At 40.2% G+C, this 18,620-nt stretch overlaps 1 protein-coding gene across 1 annotated transcript; it reads right to left on the bottom strand.

Moving 5' to 3' along the window:
- Positions 1–736: 736 nt before the first annotated feature.
- Positions 737–18,051, bottom strand: ASPDH (aspartate dehydrogenase domain containing). Its single transcript, XM_032237713.1, has 8 exons — positions 18,007–18,051; positions 14,470–14,532; positions 12,947–13,091; positions 10,826–10,910; positions 9,373–9,522; positions 8,712–8,938; positions 7,579–7,718; positions 737–4,698 (listed from the first exon to the last, which is right to left on the bottom strand). Exons 1-8 carry the CDS (start codon positions 18,017–18,019, stop codon positions 4,661–4,663), a joined length of 861 nt encoding a protein of 286 aa, XP_032093604.1. The 5' UTR covers positions 18,020–18,051; the 3' UTR covers positions 737–4,660.
- Between the last annotated feature and the right edge of the window lie 569 nt (positions 18,052–18,620).

The following is an 18,620-nucleotide window of genomic DNA, read 5'->3' as shown; positions in this document are numbered from 1 at the left end:
ACTCACTATATGGCCGTTTCTCCCACAATGGCAGCAAATGGCAGATTTAAATCTACAGTTAGACCTAAGGTGTTTACCACCGCAGCTTAAACACCCTTTCCAGTCCTTTTTATTGCCAACTCCCCTCTAATCAGAGGTGGATTGAGGCGGCTGATGTCGAGATCCACCTCAGAATCAACATCTTCAGTTTCATCCTGGTGGTGGATGGAGGAAGCCATTGAGGGAAGATTAGCAGCCATTTGATAATGATGATGGATTTCAGATGTAGATTTCAAATGATGATGTATTTGATAATGATGTATTTCAGATGTAGATTTTTTTGACCATCTCTGTTGCTCGCGCCTCATCCATGGCAATTTTTAACGTGAGCTCAGACCTAGCTAGAAGCCTTCACTGCAGGCGCATATCTCTGAAGCCGTAAAAGAATTGTTCTAGCAGTGCCTCATCCAGGTCCCCAAATTCACAATGGATGGCAGCAGCCCTCAGTGAGGCAATGTATCTCCCTCAGCTTGGGTACATTTGCTGAACAATTGCCTGCGAACAAAATGAGATGGCGTTGGGGTGTAGTATTTCTTGACAGCCATTGGTTGTATCTCCAAGGACAGAACACGATTATTATTAATAGGAATATGCTCAACTTTCAACACACACACACACACACACACACACACTCGGGGAGTGGGGTTTAATTTTAGCGATAATATAATTCCAAAGAAGGGGAACTATGAGAATTTTGTCATTCTTCTAGATCTTTATTGGACAGGTAGAAACCAATGAAAATAGATGGTTTTGTAAATGCAGTACACAAGTCCTAAAGTGTGTAGGCTTTAAAGGTGGCAACCAGCATGTTGAATTGTATCTTGAAGTTAACTTTTAACCAATGTAGATCCTGGAGATATTTATATAGGAACATCGATTTAGCTTCATTCAGCTGCAACATTTTGGACATTTGAAACATCTGATTAATCTTCAAAGGCAACTCATATAGAGTTTGTTACAATAGTCCAAAAGTGTGGGAGATGTTCTAGATGTATAGCAACCCACCATTGTAACTTTTTAAATGGTATATTACATTGTTGGATTTCTGTCTATAAATGACAGGCTCTGGTAAGAAAAAAAAAGGCAATAGCTCTTAATCTACGTATAAGCAGCGTGCTATGAGTACAGATATGTTCAAGGACACATTTCTCGAGGTCTGCATAGCTTCTAGCTCAACCTGATCTTATCATTTAATCTTTTAATTTAAAAAAGAAAAACAAATACATAGAAAAGGAAAATGCTTTTAAATGCCAGGTTTTACAATCACCTTTATTTACAAGAATGCCCCTGGCATCGGCAAACATTCTCATAAAATAAAAAATGTGGATATAATTTCAGTCCAGCACTTTGCTTGGAAATGTGTCTACTTACTATTGAGGCAGAGAACATCCAGCTAAACAAGATAAAGTTTCTACAAATACTACTAATAGCTTTTATGCCATTGTGGCAGCCATTTTATGAATAAATGAGCTTCCATCAGCCATTTTGTCTGTATTTATGACATGCTGACAAAATTCTAACTACACCTATCTATCCAAAAGAGTTGCTACCTTTGTCTTAATTTCATACAATGCTGTAAAATGCTGAAAAGGCATTCATTCTTTAAAAGTTTCGTTAAATAGATAAAAAATCTCCTCTGAAGCTAAAATGCTGAAAAGGCACTCATTCTTTACAACAGTTTCCACAAATTCTGTACATAAATATCCCTTTTGAAACCGAGAAAGATCTGGATATGGCCAGTGCATTTTTGGCAACACCGTAGTAGTATTTTATTCCCACTGCTTTCTAGGGTGCTTTTCAGCATCTCAGTCCAGTCTAAAATTTCTGAGCTTAGTCAAGGTCAGCTGAGCAGTAGCACCTGCTTAAATTTTCACATTTTGAATTTTGGAATTTGCAACCACAGCATAGATGAAGGATGCTAAATTGGTGGGACCTGCTTTGAAACATGAAGTAATGTTGCAATAGATAGACAGACAGACAGACAGACAGACACACAGACAGACAGACACATACATATACACACTCTCTTAAGGATATTGGGTAGCACGGAACAATCTTTTCAGACATCCTCTAGCTATTTTTCTCCTTTGATGTTTGAAATAAGTGGGATGTCTCATAACTTAATAGACAGCAAAGTGTTTTAATTTCTTCATCAAGCAGTGTTATTCTGAGTCCTATAATAACATTAAATGACCATTATCACTATGTAATAGCTAATTTAGGAGATCTAAAGCTCTCCAAATTTTAGCTATTAGGACCTTCAGGTTGACTTAATAAAGTTGCTGCCCTAAAGACTGTGAAATTGCTTAAGTTGGGTACTAATTATGTCCTGTATATTTCAAGTCACACCTAGGATTGATGGAACAAAGAAGCTCATAATGGCAGATTTCCTTATAAAAATTATTCAGCTGAATGACAGCTTCAAGTTAAATACTAATTATGTTAAATTAAAAAAATAGAATCAAATGGAATTTAATAAATAATGACTCTATTCCATTTAAATGTATAAGTTAAGAAAAGAATACAAAGGAGTTTTTCTGTGTAAGGATATAAATATTTGGGAAAATAGATTTAAAAAAAACAGTTTTCCGCCATTATTATTTTTATAAATGACTTAAGATGGTGAACATGTCTAGTAATCTCCTATTGTCCCCCTGTAAAGTGTGTTGGGCTGAGAGAAAGGGACTGGTACAAAGTCACTCAGCCAGCTTTCAGGCCTAAACCTGGTTTTTGTAGCCTTAGCCAATAAGTAATTTTTGTTGTTTGTGCTTCTCTTAACTGGCATCATGCATTCACTATGAGACTGGCTGACCTTCTCGTGTTGCAGTTAAGTATCACCAAGTGTCATTCCCCACCTCTCTAACCAGGATGTCCTTTCCTAAATCTGAGAGCTGCATTTGGGCCTATCATTGGTATGCATCTTGAAGTAGTGAATAGGATCAGGATAAGAATTACATTTGAATTAACTTTCTATACTAATGAATAAGGAGAGTGGTGTCTCATGTGATTACGATGCTGGGTTGAAAATTTGCAACTCACATTTGAAACCCAAGTGCTATTGTGTGACTGGATAAACTCCCGTCATTTGCTCCAGCTCCTACCCACCTAGCAGTTCAAAAGCATAAAAACATGAGTATAAATAGGTACCATTAAAGCTCATTAAAGGGACATGAAAAGTGCTCCCTGCTGGGTGTCTCCTCAGGCAACAGCGAGTTACTGGGTGATCTTTTCACCCTGGAAGTATAGTAATGAATAAAATTTTATTATAAACTAAACTCAAATATAATAGATTAGATTATCTGTTACTCGTGAGTTTTATATTTCTTCCACCTATTATATTAAATATGACAATTTGGTAACAACTTTGGGAGGCATTCATAGCTTTGTAAGGCCACATGGGGGCCCTTGGATTTCAGGACTTGTAGTTCTGCTCTGTTCTAAAACGCTCAGAATTTCAGGAGCAGCTCCCTTGAGACATCCCTCTGATAAGAATAATGCAACCTGCTCTCAAATAACATACTGTCAGATCTTTAAGCATCCAGCTAAAAGCAAAAATGATATTCCTAAGCACAATTGTCACCGTGCCTCTTTAACAAGATTTATTGCAAAGAATGAGATAGGATGGCAAGAATTCCAGCAACTGAACTTTGTCTCATTTGAATCAGTTTATCCCCATGTCACATTTATTATTTTTTATAAATCACTCAAGGCAGCTGGCACACACAATACTACTTTCTCCTCCTATTATCCCTGCAACAACAAACCTGTGAGGTGGGTTGGGCTGAGAGAAAGTGACTAACCCAAAGTCACTGTCATGCATAAAACCTCTCTCGAACTGAGGGTCTTCCGGTTTCTTGCCTAGTGGCTTACCCACTCAACCAAACTGGCTTTATTTTTGTAGACAATGTAAGGAACCCAGAAGGATGATAGAATCAAAACCATTGTCAGCTTGGAAAGCAAAAGCCATATTTAGGAGAGTATTCTCTAGTGAACTTATCCAAGTTCACTAGAGATATTGGACTACAGTCCCCAACAATGCACCCAATCAGCTACTATGTTGAGCAGGAATGATAAGAGATGTACTCCCAACACATCTGGAAGATGCCATATTGGGAAATACTGATTTTGAGGAAAAAGACAAAAGCTTATGAGTTATTTTATTAGCTTCTCAGAGGTGGTATTCACTGGTCTGCTCTGCTTCGGGTGAACCGGTAGCCACAGCTGTGAGAGACTCTGCCCACCTGCCCCAACATAATGCACAACCTTCTATACATGTGCAGAAGGTGGCGTGTGCACTCACATTTGCAAACCGGTAGGGAAGGTAAATAAATCCCACCATCGCAACTTCCCTCATTTTCAGCACTGCTTCAGTTCTGTGGACCTCTACTCTCAAAATTCTCAGCAATCATTCTGCTGGTTAAAGGGGTCTGCACACTTGCAAGGTGTTCAGACTGGAGAAAGTTGATTTATTTGACTGACAAACTGAAACCATCCAAGATGTATGAGTAGATTTCTTCTGCTTCCTTTAATGAGATGCTGCTACCTTTCTTGGTCTTCCCATTCCATTGTAATTACTTCCAGATATCTTCTGTAAATCCTCTTAGGAAGAAATCTCATAAACTCAGCATAGGTAGACTCGGCCTCCATGCCCTTGGCATGCTATAGGAAGAAAAAGGTTACTGGTTTTACGGGATTTCCCAAACCTGATTCTTAGCCAAATCCCTTATAATTGTCTAAAGCAAAAGTTTGGTTCAGTATCTAAACAAATCAATTTCCTCAGCCAGTTCCTCTTTTCTAAAAATATTTAAATTGGGCCCTTTTCAAAAACAAAACTGAACTTTTGAGAAATTGAGTAAAAAGTTATATGGCAAGTGTAAAGTCCTTGACTTGCAACAGGCCAAAAGTCCTTAACCTATGACTAGCCGAAAGTTCTCGACCTATGACCTGTCAGCCCAGTAACAAAAGGACAGCTCTCATTAGCTGAGACGCCGCTGGCTGAAGCAGGACTTTTACTGCATACCTATTGGTTGTTCTGCTTGACAGCTCGAGTACAAGTAGCTGTCAAGCAGAGTGTGGTGCTGAAGTTGTTCTACAGGTGTTGTGTTGCTGTTGAATCAATAAAGTATTGTTTTAAGGTTACCTCAGAGTGTCTCTTCCATTAGTTGACCAGAATTCAACAGCAAAAAGGGAAGAATTTTTTGGTTTCTGATTTTAAAAAGAACTTCACAGAAGCTAACAAGTTCTTTAACTTCACTGATCAAGTTATCCTAAGGAATAGTGAAAACTAAAACATTTAGGTAGAAATATTCTTTAAGATTAATTTTTATTTTAACAATGTGGGAAGTTAAGTCTATTATCTCTGGTGATTATTGCTTCTCTACAATTGTTTCAATCCTTGTATGTTTTATGCAAATGGCTCCTTTTCACAGTAGAGTTGCTTCTATATTAAGAATAAGCAATTTGTGAACTACTTACAACCTTACCTTTTCTTGCTTATTTTCCTAAAATGCTGTATTTAAACAGCTTTGTGTCTTTAATCCCCTTTGCCATTGTCTCTATTTTTTTAAAGTAAAGTTTGATTCTATTTATCTCTTTTAAAACTGATTCCTCTCTCCATGTAGCAGGTTGCAAAGGAAGCCTTATTTCTTAGCCACAAATCTCAGTTTTATAGAGACATTTCTACTAGGTGCACCTAACTATTTCACCTACTGAGATTTGGGGAAGAATATCATGGCTTTGGGGGCGGGGATTTTAAAGCTCCCATCCTTTTGTCACAGAGGTTAAATCTTGCTGCTTGATTCTGTCCCAAATATTTGAGGAAAGATGACTGAATTCAGGAGGACCTTTGCCCAAGTAGGGTTGCAACACTTTTCAGTTTTTATTATTTTATTTTAAGATTAATATCCTGTCTCAAAGTGGATTACATGAGAATCTCCCTTTATTTATCCCCACCGCAATGACCTTGAAGTAGATGAATTGAATCCAATGATGTTCCATTCATAATATCTGAAATCCCCAGTTTAAAGCTAATAATTTAACCAAGATATATATAGATATACAAAAAAAAGTGCCAAGCTTTGAACTATCATGTCAACGGTGGATAATCCTGAATAGGATTCATACCTCACATAGAATCTGCCAGGACTCTGTGTATAAATGGGGCATAGTATCCTCCCCTTAGTATATATGTACGTTCCCAATTCATACTGTAGTTCATATTGTGTCTGGCTGTAAACTAAGGGTATGAACCAGTCCAGTATTTAATTTAAAAAATATATAAATGCTGTGCTTCAATGGTTAAATGTTGTAGATGTTAATATTTGAACATAGATCTTTTTAACATTTATATTTTATGGTGATTTATTAATCTAGGTGAAATGTTAATAAATATTGCTAGTCCATGTATGATATGCCATATGATAAATAAATTTAACCACTATACCACACTTTCTCTCCATCTATGTTTTCTTAAACTGACTCCTGATCACTATTAAGTAAGGTTCAAAGATCACGCAAAGTAAGAAACAAATAATATACAACTTAAATAAAGGCATAACCAAGAGATGTGGCATTCTACTCAGAGTAATATTCATAATAGGAACAATTTTCTCATTGCTTCCTTATAGCAATTATTTTATTATATAATTATATAATTCCTCCAGTGGTGCAGATAGGATTACTGTATGCCTTGGTGCCCAAGTCAAAAGCCCAGGAATCACATCGCTCTTTCCAGAAAGAGAAAGAAAGAAAGAAAGAAAGAAAGAAAGAAAGAAAGAAAGAAAGAAAGAAAACCAAAACAATTTAGATATGGTATAAAAACTTAAGTTGGCATGGGAATGCCAAGACTTACTTTCTACATTATTCTTTCACCTTGATTTTTAAAAGCATTTAAAACTATCCTTAATGGTGATCAGGAATTATTTAAAATCAGGGACCAGCCAATGGTGTTCCAATAACCCCTTTATAATTTTTTCTAAAAATACAAGGATGTTTATTTCTTGGTAAAATAAATAGTTCCGTAAAAGGAGACCCCTATTTTATTCAAGATCTCAAGTGATCTATTCCAACTGCATCAGTGACCACATTGCTGTAACAAAATTAGTTTAGAGTACCTAGCAAGGTAGTCTGATATAAACATAGATAGGGATGTTGTATCCTTAAGGATTTGTGTAGAAAAGCATATTTAGCTGATGATATACAGTAGTTTGTAATTGCAAATCTAATGTTGAAATTGCCACATCTGCACATCTATCAAAGTTACACGTTCAGGGTAATATTCAACTGGACTTCCCCAACTTGTTGCCTTTTAGAAGCACTGGACTTAGATTCACCCAATCCCGTCTGAAGTGAGATGAGTGATGCTAGGTGAGATTTAGGAAATGACTATCCAGCACAGTTGGCATGAAAGATTGGGGAAAGCTAAGTTCCAACCAAGAATTACAGATACTGTTTTAATCAAAGTCAGAACTGGAACAAACTGACCTACAATCTAGATAATGGATTCATAGATTCTGGATAAGGGAAGGTTTTAATCCTTACCCAATAGGCTGCTCCAGAAAGTAGCAAAGGTGGCTGACCCCGTGACAGCCCCACAAGCAGCTGGGTTCTTGCGACTGGTGCTGACTGAAAAGCCCCCTGGGCCTGTTGCTTCAATCATCACCATATGATAGTTGGGAAGGCTGCAAGATAAAATTGTGTTCAATTAGACCAGAAATTTAGAAGAAAAATGACACAAAGCCATGAGTTTGCTGGCACATGCTTCATACCAATGTGTCTTCAATTTGACAACAAAGATGTGTGGATGTCAACTTCCAGAATTCAGTAGCCCAGGGGATCACCAAACTTTCAGACCTCAGGGACCACTAAATTCATAATTTTAAATTCCGCAGACCACTAATATGAATTTTTTAAAATAATAAATAGTATTTAGTTCAATATAAAAATGCAAAATAATTTTTCTACGGACCACCAACATTTTCTCGTGGACCACCAGTTGGTGACTGCTGCACCAACATAGTGCCTGGGGAATTTTGGAAATTAAGGTCCACTCATCTTAAAATTGCCAAGATTGAGAGACATTACATCTTTTACATCTTTGGGCGGGAGAGACCTACCACATTGGAGATCATGTCTTGAGCACTTTCAGAAAATGGATACCATGATATTTGTGTCCAGTTACAAAATATCAATTTATCAAAAATATAACACCAATTGTAGTCCTCAGAATATTCCCTAGATATATGAGTTTTCTTTAAAAATAATAATAATACCAGGAGTGTCTACAGTGTATGGTTAAAAAAGGACACGGTCGTTATTTCTACATGGTGAGCAAAGCTACTCCTTTTTATGACTATCATGGAAATCATCTTGACTTTTCTGACACATAGGGCTGCCAGTTCTGCTTGGTATTTTCCCAAACAAATCTCTGGGCTTTTCCCCTCCATTCATTTCTTTTTTTCTGAGAATGCCTGCAGGCCCTATTTGGGGAACAGGAGAAGTTTTGTAAATAAAGATAAGGCATGTAGGCTTTTCATTTAAATTTTAAAAGGCTGAAATAAACTTTTTTATAACAAAAGAAACCCAAATAAAAACCAGGGGTGCAAGATGTGCATTAGAGACTAAGAGAGGGATTCATGGGTACCAAGCTGCTTACCCTTTAGCTCAAGACTTACTTGGGATCTGCTACAAGGCAACCTTTCACACCATCAAAGCCCAGACTTGGAGCAGCAATGCAAGCTGCTGCCATTGTGTTGACATTGTTAGGGGCCAGAGGACATAGACTCCGCACAGGGCCATTGTACAGCACCTTTCTTTCCTCATGGGCTCCCTTTGCAAGCTCCCCAAGAGACCCACCCAACCGGAAGCTCTCCGGGTGTTTAGTCATGGTGACTGTTAATGCCTAGAAAAGACAAAATGGAGTCTGGGAGAAATCACAAATCCTTAAATATCCATTTCTTTAGCCTTTTAATAGTAGAACCCTAATGCAAAGATTTCCACTTCTGAATAAGAATGTGCCTTACATTAAGTCAGAGTATTAACCCCCCCCCCCCCCAATTTCTTGGCTGAAAGTTTTCCAGTATTTCAAACTGGAGTTTTCCACAGTTGGATTTGATGATGTCAGTAATTTTTCAAATATTTATGTCCAAATTTTCTTTTATCAACATTTTCTCTTAGGCTAAGGTTTTCTATCTGGACTAGAGTACAACTCCAAGATTTCAGTTGCAATAACTGCAGTTCCTTTCCAGATTGGCAATTCTGGAGTATGCAGCCCCACTTTTTATAGATATCAGTAGCTTAAGGAAGGCTACCTTACTCCATTTCTATAGGCATTACCTGGAGCATCCCTGCATCATCCAACTTTTGAATGTCTTGACCACCCCATAGAGCCCCACTGGGGATGTAGAGAGTGTGACCCGTCCTTTTCGCCAATTCACGTAATCTAAGATCAGTGTTCACATCTGCTAGGGCTGTTGGTGACCCGACCTAGAGGACATGGAGACATTTGCACTGTTGATGGTGCAGAGTCTGGGAAAGGAGTGCTTCAGGACAATATTTTTACTAGCTTTCTCCAATTATTATTGAGTACAGAATAATTTAATTTAGTAATACAAAGGAGAAGGATACAGAGACTGAGTACATATAGCATACTAAGTAATAATGTGATTTATTTCATTTAGACTAGCCTTTCACACGCTGACATTCTAAATATGCATATTTTAACTTCAAGATTTCTCATTAATGGCCATCCTTACAAGGAATTCTGGGAGTCAGACTATGTATCTAGAAAACGCCATGTTTGGAAATGTTAATTTAGATTTACCACATTTTGTAATCCAAATTAATATCCACCCTTACTGAGACTCCAAGGGTTGTCTCAAACATTTGTCAAAATTTAATGGCATAATTTTCTACCATAGAAAACATTACCACAAGTCTTTAAAAATAAACTTAACATAAAATAAGAACAGATAAAACATCAAACTTTCTCCCAAAACACCAGAACAAATAGCAAATCCTGTCCCTGCCTATGTACATGACATAGCCATGCACAATTTGCATTATTGTTTCACTCTCTATGATCATTGATCCCTTCCAAAACATTGAATGGTCTCTGATCACCCAAAGATTCCCTATTCCTGCTAGAAGCCATGTTTTAGAGTGTTTTGCATATCACATTTGGAGAAAGATGCTCCATTGGTTGAGGCAGGGTGAAGATAGGCTAAAGTGTGAACATAGTCTTTTCACTGCTAGCTAAATATTCATTTAATAAATTGATTCCTTCAAAATGCCTTAGAGGAATATACACTGAAGTGAAGAATGTCTCCAGCAAGATTTAGCTTTGACTAGTCAGAAAGAAATTTGACACCATTCAATACCATTGTTTTTAAGGAAACCCTTAAACTGGTCTCTCCAGATGTGATGCAATTGCAAATATCCAAATCAGCACCTTCTGTGCTAGTTTCAAATTATAGGGGCTATAAACCCAACACATAGGGAAGACTGTTGGCTAGGCTGGCTGGAATTCCAAGACCAATATATCTGGAGTGCATTCATTGGTGGAAGATATTCTAATCTAAAGGATTAAAAAGGCAGACAGGCAAGGAATCCTGGTCGAAGGCTAGAGATAATATTTCATCAGATATGTTTACAGCAATCGTATAGATGGATACATTTTTTCATTCAATCAAACAAAAAGATGCATTTCGCCTGTCCACTTTTAAATATATTTGGAAAAAAAAAATGCTGATGCTGCCTGCCTCTATCTGTAGGCAGCTGTAGTCCTTACCATAAAATCTGCAGCTTTAAGGAAGAAGTCCCCGTAATCCTGGACAATGCAGGGATGTGCCACTTCAACAATGACATCTGGATGGCTTTGGAAATAAGCAACAAACATAACAACTAAAGGCTAGCTTGATTAAACCAGTGCAGTACCTAGATAACAATCCATTTCTCCTTTATTTTAAGCACTGAAAAGTATTTTTAATGGACCAACCCTTGCACTAAATCTCAAAAAATAATGGCATTCTTCCATAAGATCCCATGAGATTCTTACATGCCTTGAAGTTCAGCCTTTCTCAGCTTGATTGACCCACAGGACTACTGCAATGCGCTCTACATGGGGCAGCCCTTGAAGAGTATTCGGAGACTTCAACTTGTCCAGAACGCAGCCGCGCGAGCGATTGTGGGTGCACCTCGGTACACCCACGTTACACCTATCCTCCGCGAGCTGCACTGGTTACCGATCAGTCTCTGGATACGCTTCAAGGTGCTAGTCGTAACTTATAAAGCCCTTCATGGTATTGGATCTGGGTACTTGAGAGACCGCCTGCTGCCAATTACCTCCTACAGACCCATTAGATCTCACAGGGTTGGCCTCCTCCGGGTGCCATCTACCAGCCAATGCCACCTGGCTATTACCCGGGGGAGGGCCTTCTCTGTGGCAGCTCCGGCCCTCTGGAATGAACTCCCCGCAGGGATTCGGACCCTCACCTCTCTCCAGGCCTTCTGAAAAGCCGTCAAAACCTGGCTTTGCCGGCAGGCCTGGGGGTGATGAGTTCCCTCCCCTCTCGACATGTATGGTTGTGCGACTGTTGTCTACTTTTATTATTTGTATTTTGTCTTTTATGTTCCCCTTTTCCCCCCCCTTGAATTGTTCGCCGCCCTGAGTCCTCCCGGAGAAGGGCGGCATACAAATAATACAATACAATACAATACAATACAGGTATTCAGTTACAACTCCCCATTATTCCCCATCCAGTAGGGTAGTGGTGATGATAACGGAAGTCTAGACATCTTGAGGGCATCACATTTAGTCAGAGAAGATTGGTTTAATCACAGAATCTTCCTCACCCTGGGGAATGCTGAATTATTTTGATCAACAGTAGCACTCCAGGGCTGTTGTCAAGTATCCTCCCTGGCCCTGCGTAGAAATGCTAATGTTGGAATGTGGGATTTTTTACTGAATACATCTTTATTAGATTTGTATTTCATCTTTCAAGGCAACTAAGAAAAGTAGAAAAAAAAGCAAAATATAACAATCAAAACCTAAAGGTAGGTGGGTCAAACATCAACCCAGTCAGTCAGAACAAATAAATGTGAGGCAATTCTGCCTAGGTTTGCAGTAGCTCTAACAGTCAATTTACAAAACCAAGTATCTGTTTGAATAAAAATACCTTTGAATGCCAGTAGAAGGTCATCAACTTCCCCTGGCAAGAATGCCAATAAAGAACATGTCTTCTCAATGAGAAAAACGTAATGATTTTGAGAATAAACCCTGGCAACATTGTGAATCGTCCATTGAAGTCATGTTTAATTTAAAAAAAAATCAGTTTTTATAGAGATAATCATACAGTGTATAGTTTGGTATCTGATGATTATAATTCATTAAATAATATGGCACCTTTTCTCCATTCATAGAATTGCCTCCTCAATTTTTTTCAATAACAAAAATCCTGTGAGATAGGCTGAGAGATGAAGATTGTTCCCAAATCACTCAATGACATGAGAGACGACTTGAATTTGGCCCTAACATCTTAATAACAGTATTTTACTGACTGCTAAACAGGTGGGAAGCATTCCGACTAACTACATTAATTTTTTGTACTGAATTTGATTTTTGTACTGCAGTAGCCCAAGCAGAGTACTCAAAGGTTGAATGTGGCTCTCAACTCAATATAAGTAGTCCTTAACTTACAAACTTTGCATATTGAAAATCAGCTGGGAAGATTGAAAATGGTGATCACATGATCCTAAATTTTTGCAACCATTATTAATGTAAGCCACTTTCCAAGCACCCAGATAGATTGCAATCATTTGACCATAGGGATGTTGCAATGATCTGAAGTATGTTGACAGATCATAAATAATTTTTTTTCTGTCTTCACTGTGAAAGGGCTTGTCTGCTCACCATTGTGAAAAATCTGTCAACTTCTCCAACCTCAGCCCCACTGGTACAGTGCCCTCCATCTTACTGGCATCCCGATTCCAAACAAAAGCCAATTCCAAACCATGTTGGAAGCCTTCATCTTGAATTCGTTCTGTCAGATACTGGCCTGAAGATTGAAAATGAAATAGTAATTATCACCACTGTGGACTTAACTCTCTCATGCACCTGTTATGCTCCAGATATGGGAGAAAAATACACTCATAAAATTCTGGCATATTGGGGAGTGACTCTGTGTTAATAATTTCCTTTGTTTAGATTAGAATCTCCAATGATTTGGGGGGCTCTTATGCGCTGGTTAAGTTCATGCATGTCAGGTTAAGATATAACTTGCCTAATCATGATTTATGGAGCAAACTATAATATGCCCAAACATAAATCATGGTTTATATAGTACTAAGCCAAAACCAAGCAAATCACATTATAGCTTAGTACAATGGATGTGTTTTATGAGCTTCAGGAAAGATTTGTTTGACCACCATTGGAAACAGAATGCTGAGCAATACATTAATCTTTTTTCTGATCCAGCAAAATAAACCTTATGTACTTAGGGGAAAAAGCACATGTACAAGAAGATAGAGGCTTGTTTTATTAGCCCAAAGCAAAAATCAATGAAAAAAATCAGAAGCGGGTGGGAGGAGGGGTTAGTAGATCCTGACAGTTACAGTAAACTAATCAAAACTGAAAGAACAGTTTGGCATTTGCTCCAGGTCAAAATCAAGACCTAAGAAAAAGCCTGGGTTTGAAAAATATGAGAATATGAGTCTTTGGAGAAAACCATTTGACCGCCTCTAGTGCAGGAGTGGGAAATTTTGTAGTAGCTAAAAGCTGAGCTGTTTTTATATATGGCAGGTGATGTGATAACACAGGGTGGGGCCAATGTTTGCAGAGATTTAAGGCACATATTATACCCCTTAATCTCCCTCAGACCACTGCAAGTTTTTAAGGGTTAGCATAGATATATGAAGGTTCTGCAAAGTCCTCAGGAGGTTGTCCCCCCACCCTCTTTTCTTCCCTGAAGAACCAAAGCATTTGGCCAATTATAGCAGTGCTCTGGGGAATGGCAGATAGTGACACTTGCTGCCAGTAGGTTATCAAGCTGTGAGAAATGTGACACATCCTAAGGGAGTCTTGTCTTCCCCTATCATCCACCCAATGTCTCCTCTGCCCCTATTAAGGGCAGTTGCCTGCTGCCTTTCCTGGAAAGATGGTATGCACAGGATTGGCAGAAATTGGCCAACCAGGCTCCATTCAAAATGCTTGTAAAAATCAAGGTATCTTTCCCAAATCCCAATTCAAATGTTTTAGAAAACACATTGATTTGTTAAAATCTGTTTTGAAGTAAAAAGACACCCATGTTTTCACAAATATTGGCCAATCTTTCTGTAAGTAGGTGCTCATAAAAAAACTACACGTTGCTTGTCTACTAGGAGACTCAGTGAATGGAGAGACTGATAAGACAAATATGATTAAGAAATGCTACTTACCTAGATGTCCATAGCCCACAATTCCAACCCGCCTCTTCCTTTTGTCTCCAAACATTGGGCCTGCTGTGAAACAAATAGTCACAGAAAGTGTTATAGTTTGCCTGACAAAGATAGAGCAGAGACTGAGATATTGCACTGGATCCCATATTTAGTGTATTTCATGTTTATCTAGCCTTTTCTTGTGAAGCTCAGGCTACCTGTGTTCCTGCATACAATTGTTTTCCCTTGTAAAGTAGGTTATAAGTCAAGGGAGTGCCACAAATCTATCCAGGGATTTTCATGGCTGAATGGGGATTTGAACCTAGATATCTTTCTAGTTCAAGGCTCTGACTTTAATATGCAAGCTTGGCTATCTAGTAAAACCATCTTCTCTGCACTTGGGAAAGAGGAAAAGATATTGCAGTTAACGTATACAATGTGTGTTGATGTTGATGTTGATGTTTATTGGTCTTGTATGCCGCCCACTACCGAAGGACTCCAGGCAGCTTACAATAAACAAGGGAAGGGGATAAATAAACAAAACAACACTTTAAAAATACACAACATTCACAGTTACCGTGGGGCTGGATATTTCGAAAGCCCCCCGGCCTGCTGGAGCAGCCAGGACTTAACGGTTTTGTGGAAGGCCGGGAGGGTAGTAAGGGTCCGGATCTCCACAGGGAGGTCGTTCCAAAGGGCTGGAGCTGCAACAGAGAAGGCTCTCCTCCGGGAGTCGCCAGCCGACATTGGCTGGCAGATGGAATCCGGAGAAGACCTAACCTGTGAGATGTAATCGGTCTATGGGAGGTAATCGGCAGGAGGCGGTCTCTCAGGTACCCAGGTCCGATGCCATGTAGGGCTTTATACCACCTTGAAGCGGGTCCGGAGACTAATGGGTAGCCAGTGCAGCTCGCGGAGGATAGGTGTGACGTGGGTGTACCTGGGTGCACCCACAATCGCTAGCGCGGCTGCCTTCTGGACTAGCTGAAGTCTTCGAACACTCTTCAAGGGCAGCCCCATCTAGAGCGTGTTACAGTAATCCAGTCTTGAGGTCACAAGGGCATGAGTGACTGTCTGAAGGGCCTCCCGATCCAGGTAGGGTCGCAATTGGTGCACCAGGCGAACCTGGGCAAAGGTCCCCCTGGTCACAGCTGACAAATGGTGTTCTAAAGTCAGCTGGGGATCCAGGAGGACTCCCAAAATGCGAACCCTCTCTGAGGGGCGTATAATTTCACCCCCAGCCTGAGAGATGGAATATTTGGCCAATCTTTGGGAGGGAACATCAGTAGCCACTCGGTCTTGTCTGGATTGAGTGCCAACTTGTTTACTCCCATCCAGACCCTAACAGCCTGGCACATCACTTCTACTGCTTCGCTGAGTTGGCACGGGGCGGACAGGTACAACTGCATATCGTCCGCATATTGGTGGTACTTAATCCCGTGCCGGTGTATGATCTCACCCAGCGGCTTCATGTAGATGTTAAATAGGAGGGGGGACAGGACCAAACCCTGTGGCACCCCGTAATTGAGGGGCCTTGGGGTCGACTTCTGCCCTCCGACCAACACCGATTGTGACCTGTCCGAGAGGTAGGAGGAGAACCACCGAAGGACGGTGCCTCCCACTCCCACCTCTCGCAACCGTCGCAGAAGGATACCATGGTCGATGGTATCGAAGGCCGCTGAGAGGTCAAGGAGCACAAGGATAGAGGGGTGACCCCTATCCCTGGCTCGCCAGAGATCATCGATCAGCACGACCAAAGCAGTTTCCATGATGTAACCAGGCCTGAAACCCGACTGAAAGGAATCCAGATAATCGGTTTCATCCAAGGACCGTCGGAGTTGAGAGGCTACCACTTTCTCAACAACCTTCCCAACAAAGGGCAGGTTGGGGACTGGACGATAGTTGCTCAAAATGGCTGGGTCCAGAGATGGTTTCTTCAGGAGGGGTCTCACCACCACATCCTTTAGGAGGAGCGGGAAAATTCCCTCCCGGAGAGAGATGTTAACTATCGTCCGGATCCAGCCGCGTGTCACCTCCCTGCTGGTCGAGACCAGCCAGGAGGGGCACGGGTCCAGTATACAAATGGAGGCACTCACCACTCCTATGGCCTTGTCCACTTCCTCAGGAGAAACAAGTTGAAACTCAATCCATAAAGTATGCTCAAGACCTTCCCCCGGTACCTCGGCTGGTACCGTGCAATTGGAGTCCAGCTCTGTCTGAATCCGAGGGACTTTATCCGTTAAATACTGAACAAATTCCCCAGCTCTACCTTGTAAAGGGTCATCCGCACCCCTCCCTTTCAAGAGGGAGCGGGTTATTCTAAACAAGGCGGCTGGGCGCGATTCAGCGGATGCAATCAGGGTGGCAAAATGTGAACATTTCGCCGCCCGTATTGCCACGAGATAGGCTCTGATAAAGGCTCTCATCAGTGCTCGGTCTGACTTAGATTTACTGGCCCTCCAGCGGTGCTCTAGGCGTCTCTTTTGGGGCTTCATCTCCCGGAGTTCCTCAGTGAACCAAGGGGCCCTCCTGGATCTGCTGCCTCGGAGAGGTCGCAAAGGCGCAATCCGGTTTAGAGCCCCCGCTGCCGCTGTATTCCAGGCAGCGACTAAGGACTCCACCGGATTGTGGACGAGAGTGTCAGGTATTAAACAAGTATTTGCAATTCTATAACTGTGAAATGAGGCAAACATCTTAACATGCATATAACATGGAAAGCTCTTGTCTCATAATTAGGAGGTTGTAAGTTCGATCCTAGGTAAAGGCAGATGTAGGGACTCCTGCTTGGGCAGGGCGTTGGACTAGATGATCTGCAAGGCCCCTCTGTTAATGGCTGAGTATGATGGAAACAATAGTGCAATGTATCTTAAGTGGCACTGGTGTGAGAAAGCTGCACTCAGAAATAAAGAGAGGCTGTACACATTTGCCACTTCAAAAATATTTCTTATTAGTTTAGCTACTCAGTCATTCATGGCTGCTTGTGCAAATGGATTCACTGTGAAGCAACAGAGATGAGTCAGAATTTCTAATCTTATTGCTCATTCAGACATGCAAGTCATCACTTGATGTTGCCATTAATAAATGATGGATAAGAAAGTTCTGGGAAAATATCTCAGTTTCCCATTCTCTACTCATCCTCTGAGTCTCCAATTTCCATCTTCATTCATATATACGCATGCTGGCACCAGGTGCTGCTTCTATATGCTCTAATCAAATCTATTATTCCTTCTAAATCCATGCTCAGACTGCATGAAAGGAAAGCTTGGGAAAGCCCCAAGGTCTGAAGAAACCGAAAAAAATATCTTTGGGACTAGAAGCTGGAAGAATACCCCAAATAATTTAATGTAGTCTGAACATATTGGTCTGTAAGAAATGATGTCTGTTCAAATGGAACAGAATGGAATGAAGTGGCCTAAAAACTGAAAGGGAACATTTCATCCTGCAATACATTATTTTGACTCTTACTCATAGATTTTCTTTGTTAAATACTCCATCTTAATAGAGCTTTTATTCCTCTTCCTGCTTAATAGCCCCAGCTTATATGTTGAGGTGACTCACCTGGTTTAAGCATTGTCCAGATAGCTACAGGATAATGGCGGAGGGGGGGAGAGAGGAGTGCTTCTGAGTTCCTTTGGCTAATTATTTCTGGAAGGGCATTAATTATTAACCCAGGTTGGCCTGTAACCCCTTGTGGAAATGGTTGCTTGCAGATTTTCTCAGAAATAAAGCTACCTCTTTGGCTGACTTGGAAATATGGACACAATATCACACATTCATTCCAACAACTCTAACTGTAACTATCCACATCACATGTTCCTCCTGAGCATCAAAGTCTTAACTCCTATTAACTAAGGTTTTATAATGGACGTAATTCGCACACTTGATTGAAAATCAGGTTTTAATTTGTAATGTGCCCACTGCATAGAAATATCAATGTGCTTCTAGGTATTTCCCTCGGTATCTGTCAGATCTCCTGACCCATCTAATTTTGTACATCGTGAAAACATTCTTTTAATTAAAATGGGGCACTCTTCAACATCATCTTTAATTCTAAGAATGCCTCTGAGCCTCAGGTTGATCCCATAAGCTTTCTTAGAAAATAAAAATGATAGGCAACTTACAGCTCAGTGCTTTGGATATGATCTAGCTATACAGAAAAAGAATAAGGATAG

The sequence above is a fragment of the Thamnophis elegans genome, chromosome Z (assembly GCF_009769535.1).
Source record: "Thamnophis elegans isolate rThaEle1 chromosome Z, rThaEle1.pri, whole genome shotgun sequence".
In the NCBI taxonomy this organism is placed as follows: domain Eukaryota; kingdom Metazoa; phylum Chordata; class Lepidosauria; order Squamata; family Colubridae; genus Thamnophis; species Thamnophis elegans.
Note: the sequence above shows the minus strand (reverse complement) of the source record. Positions and strands in the feature narration are given on the sequence as shown.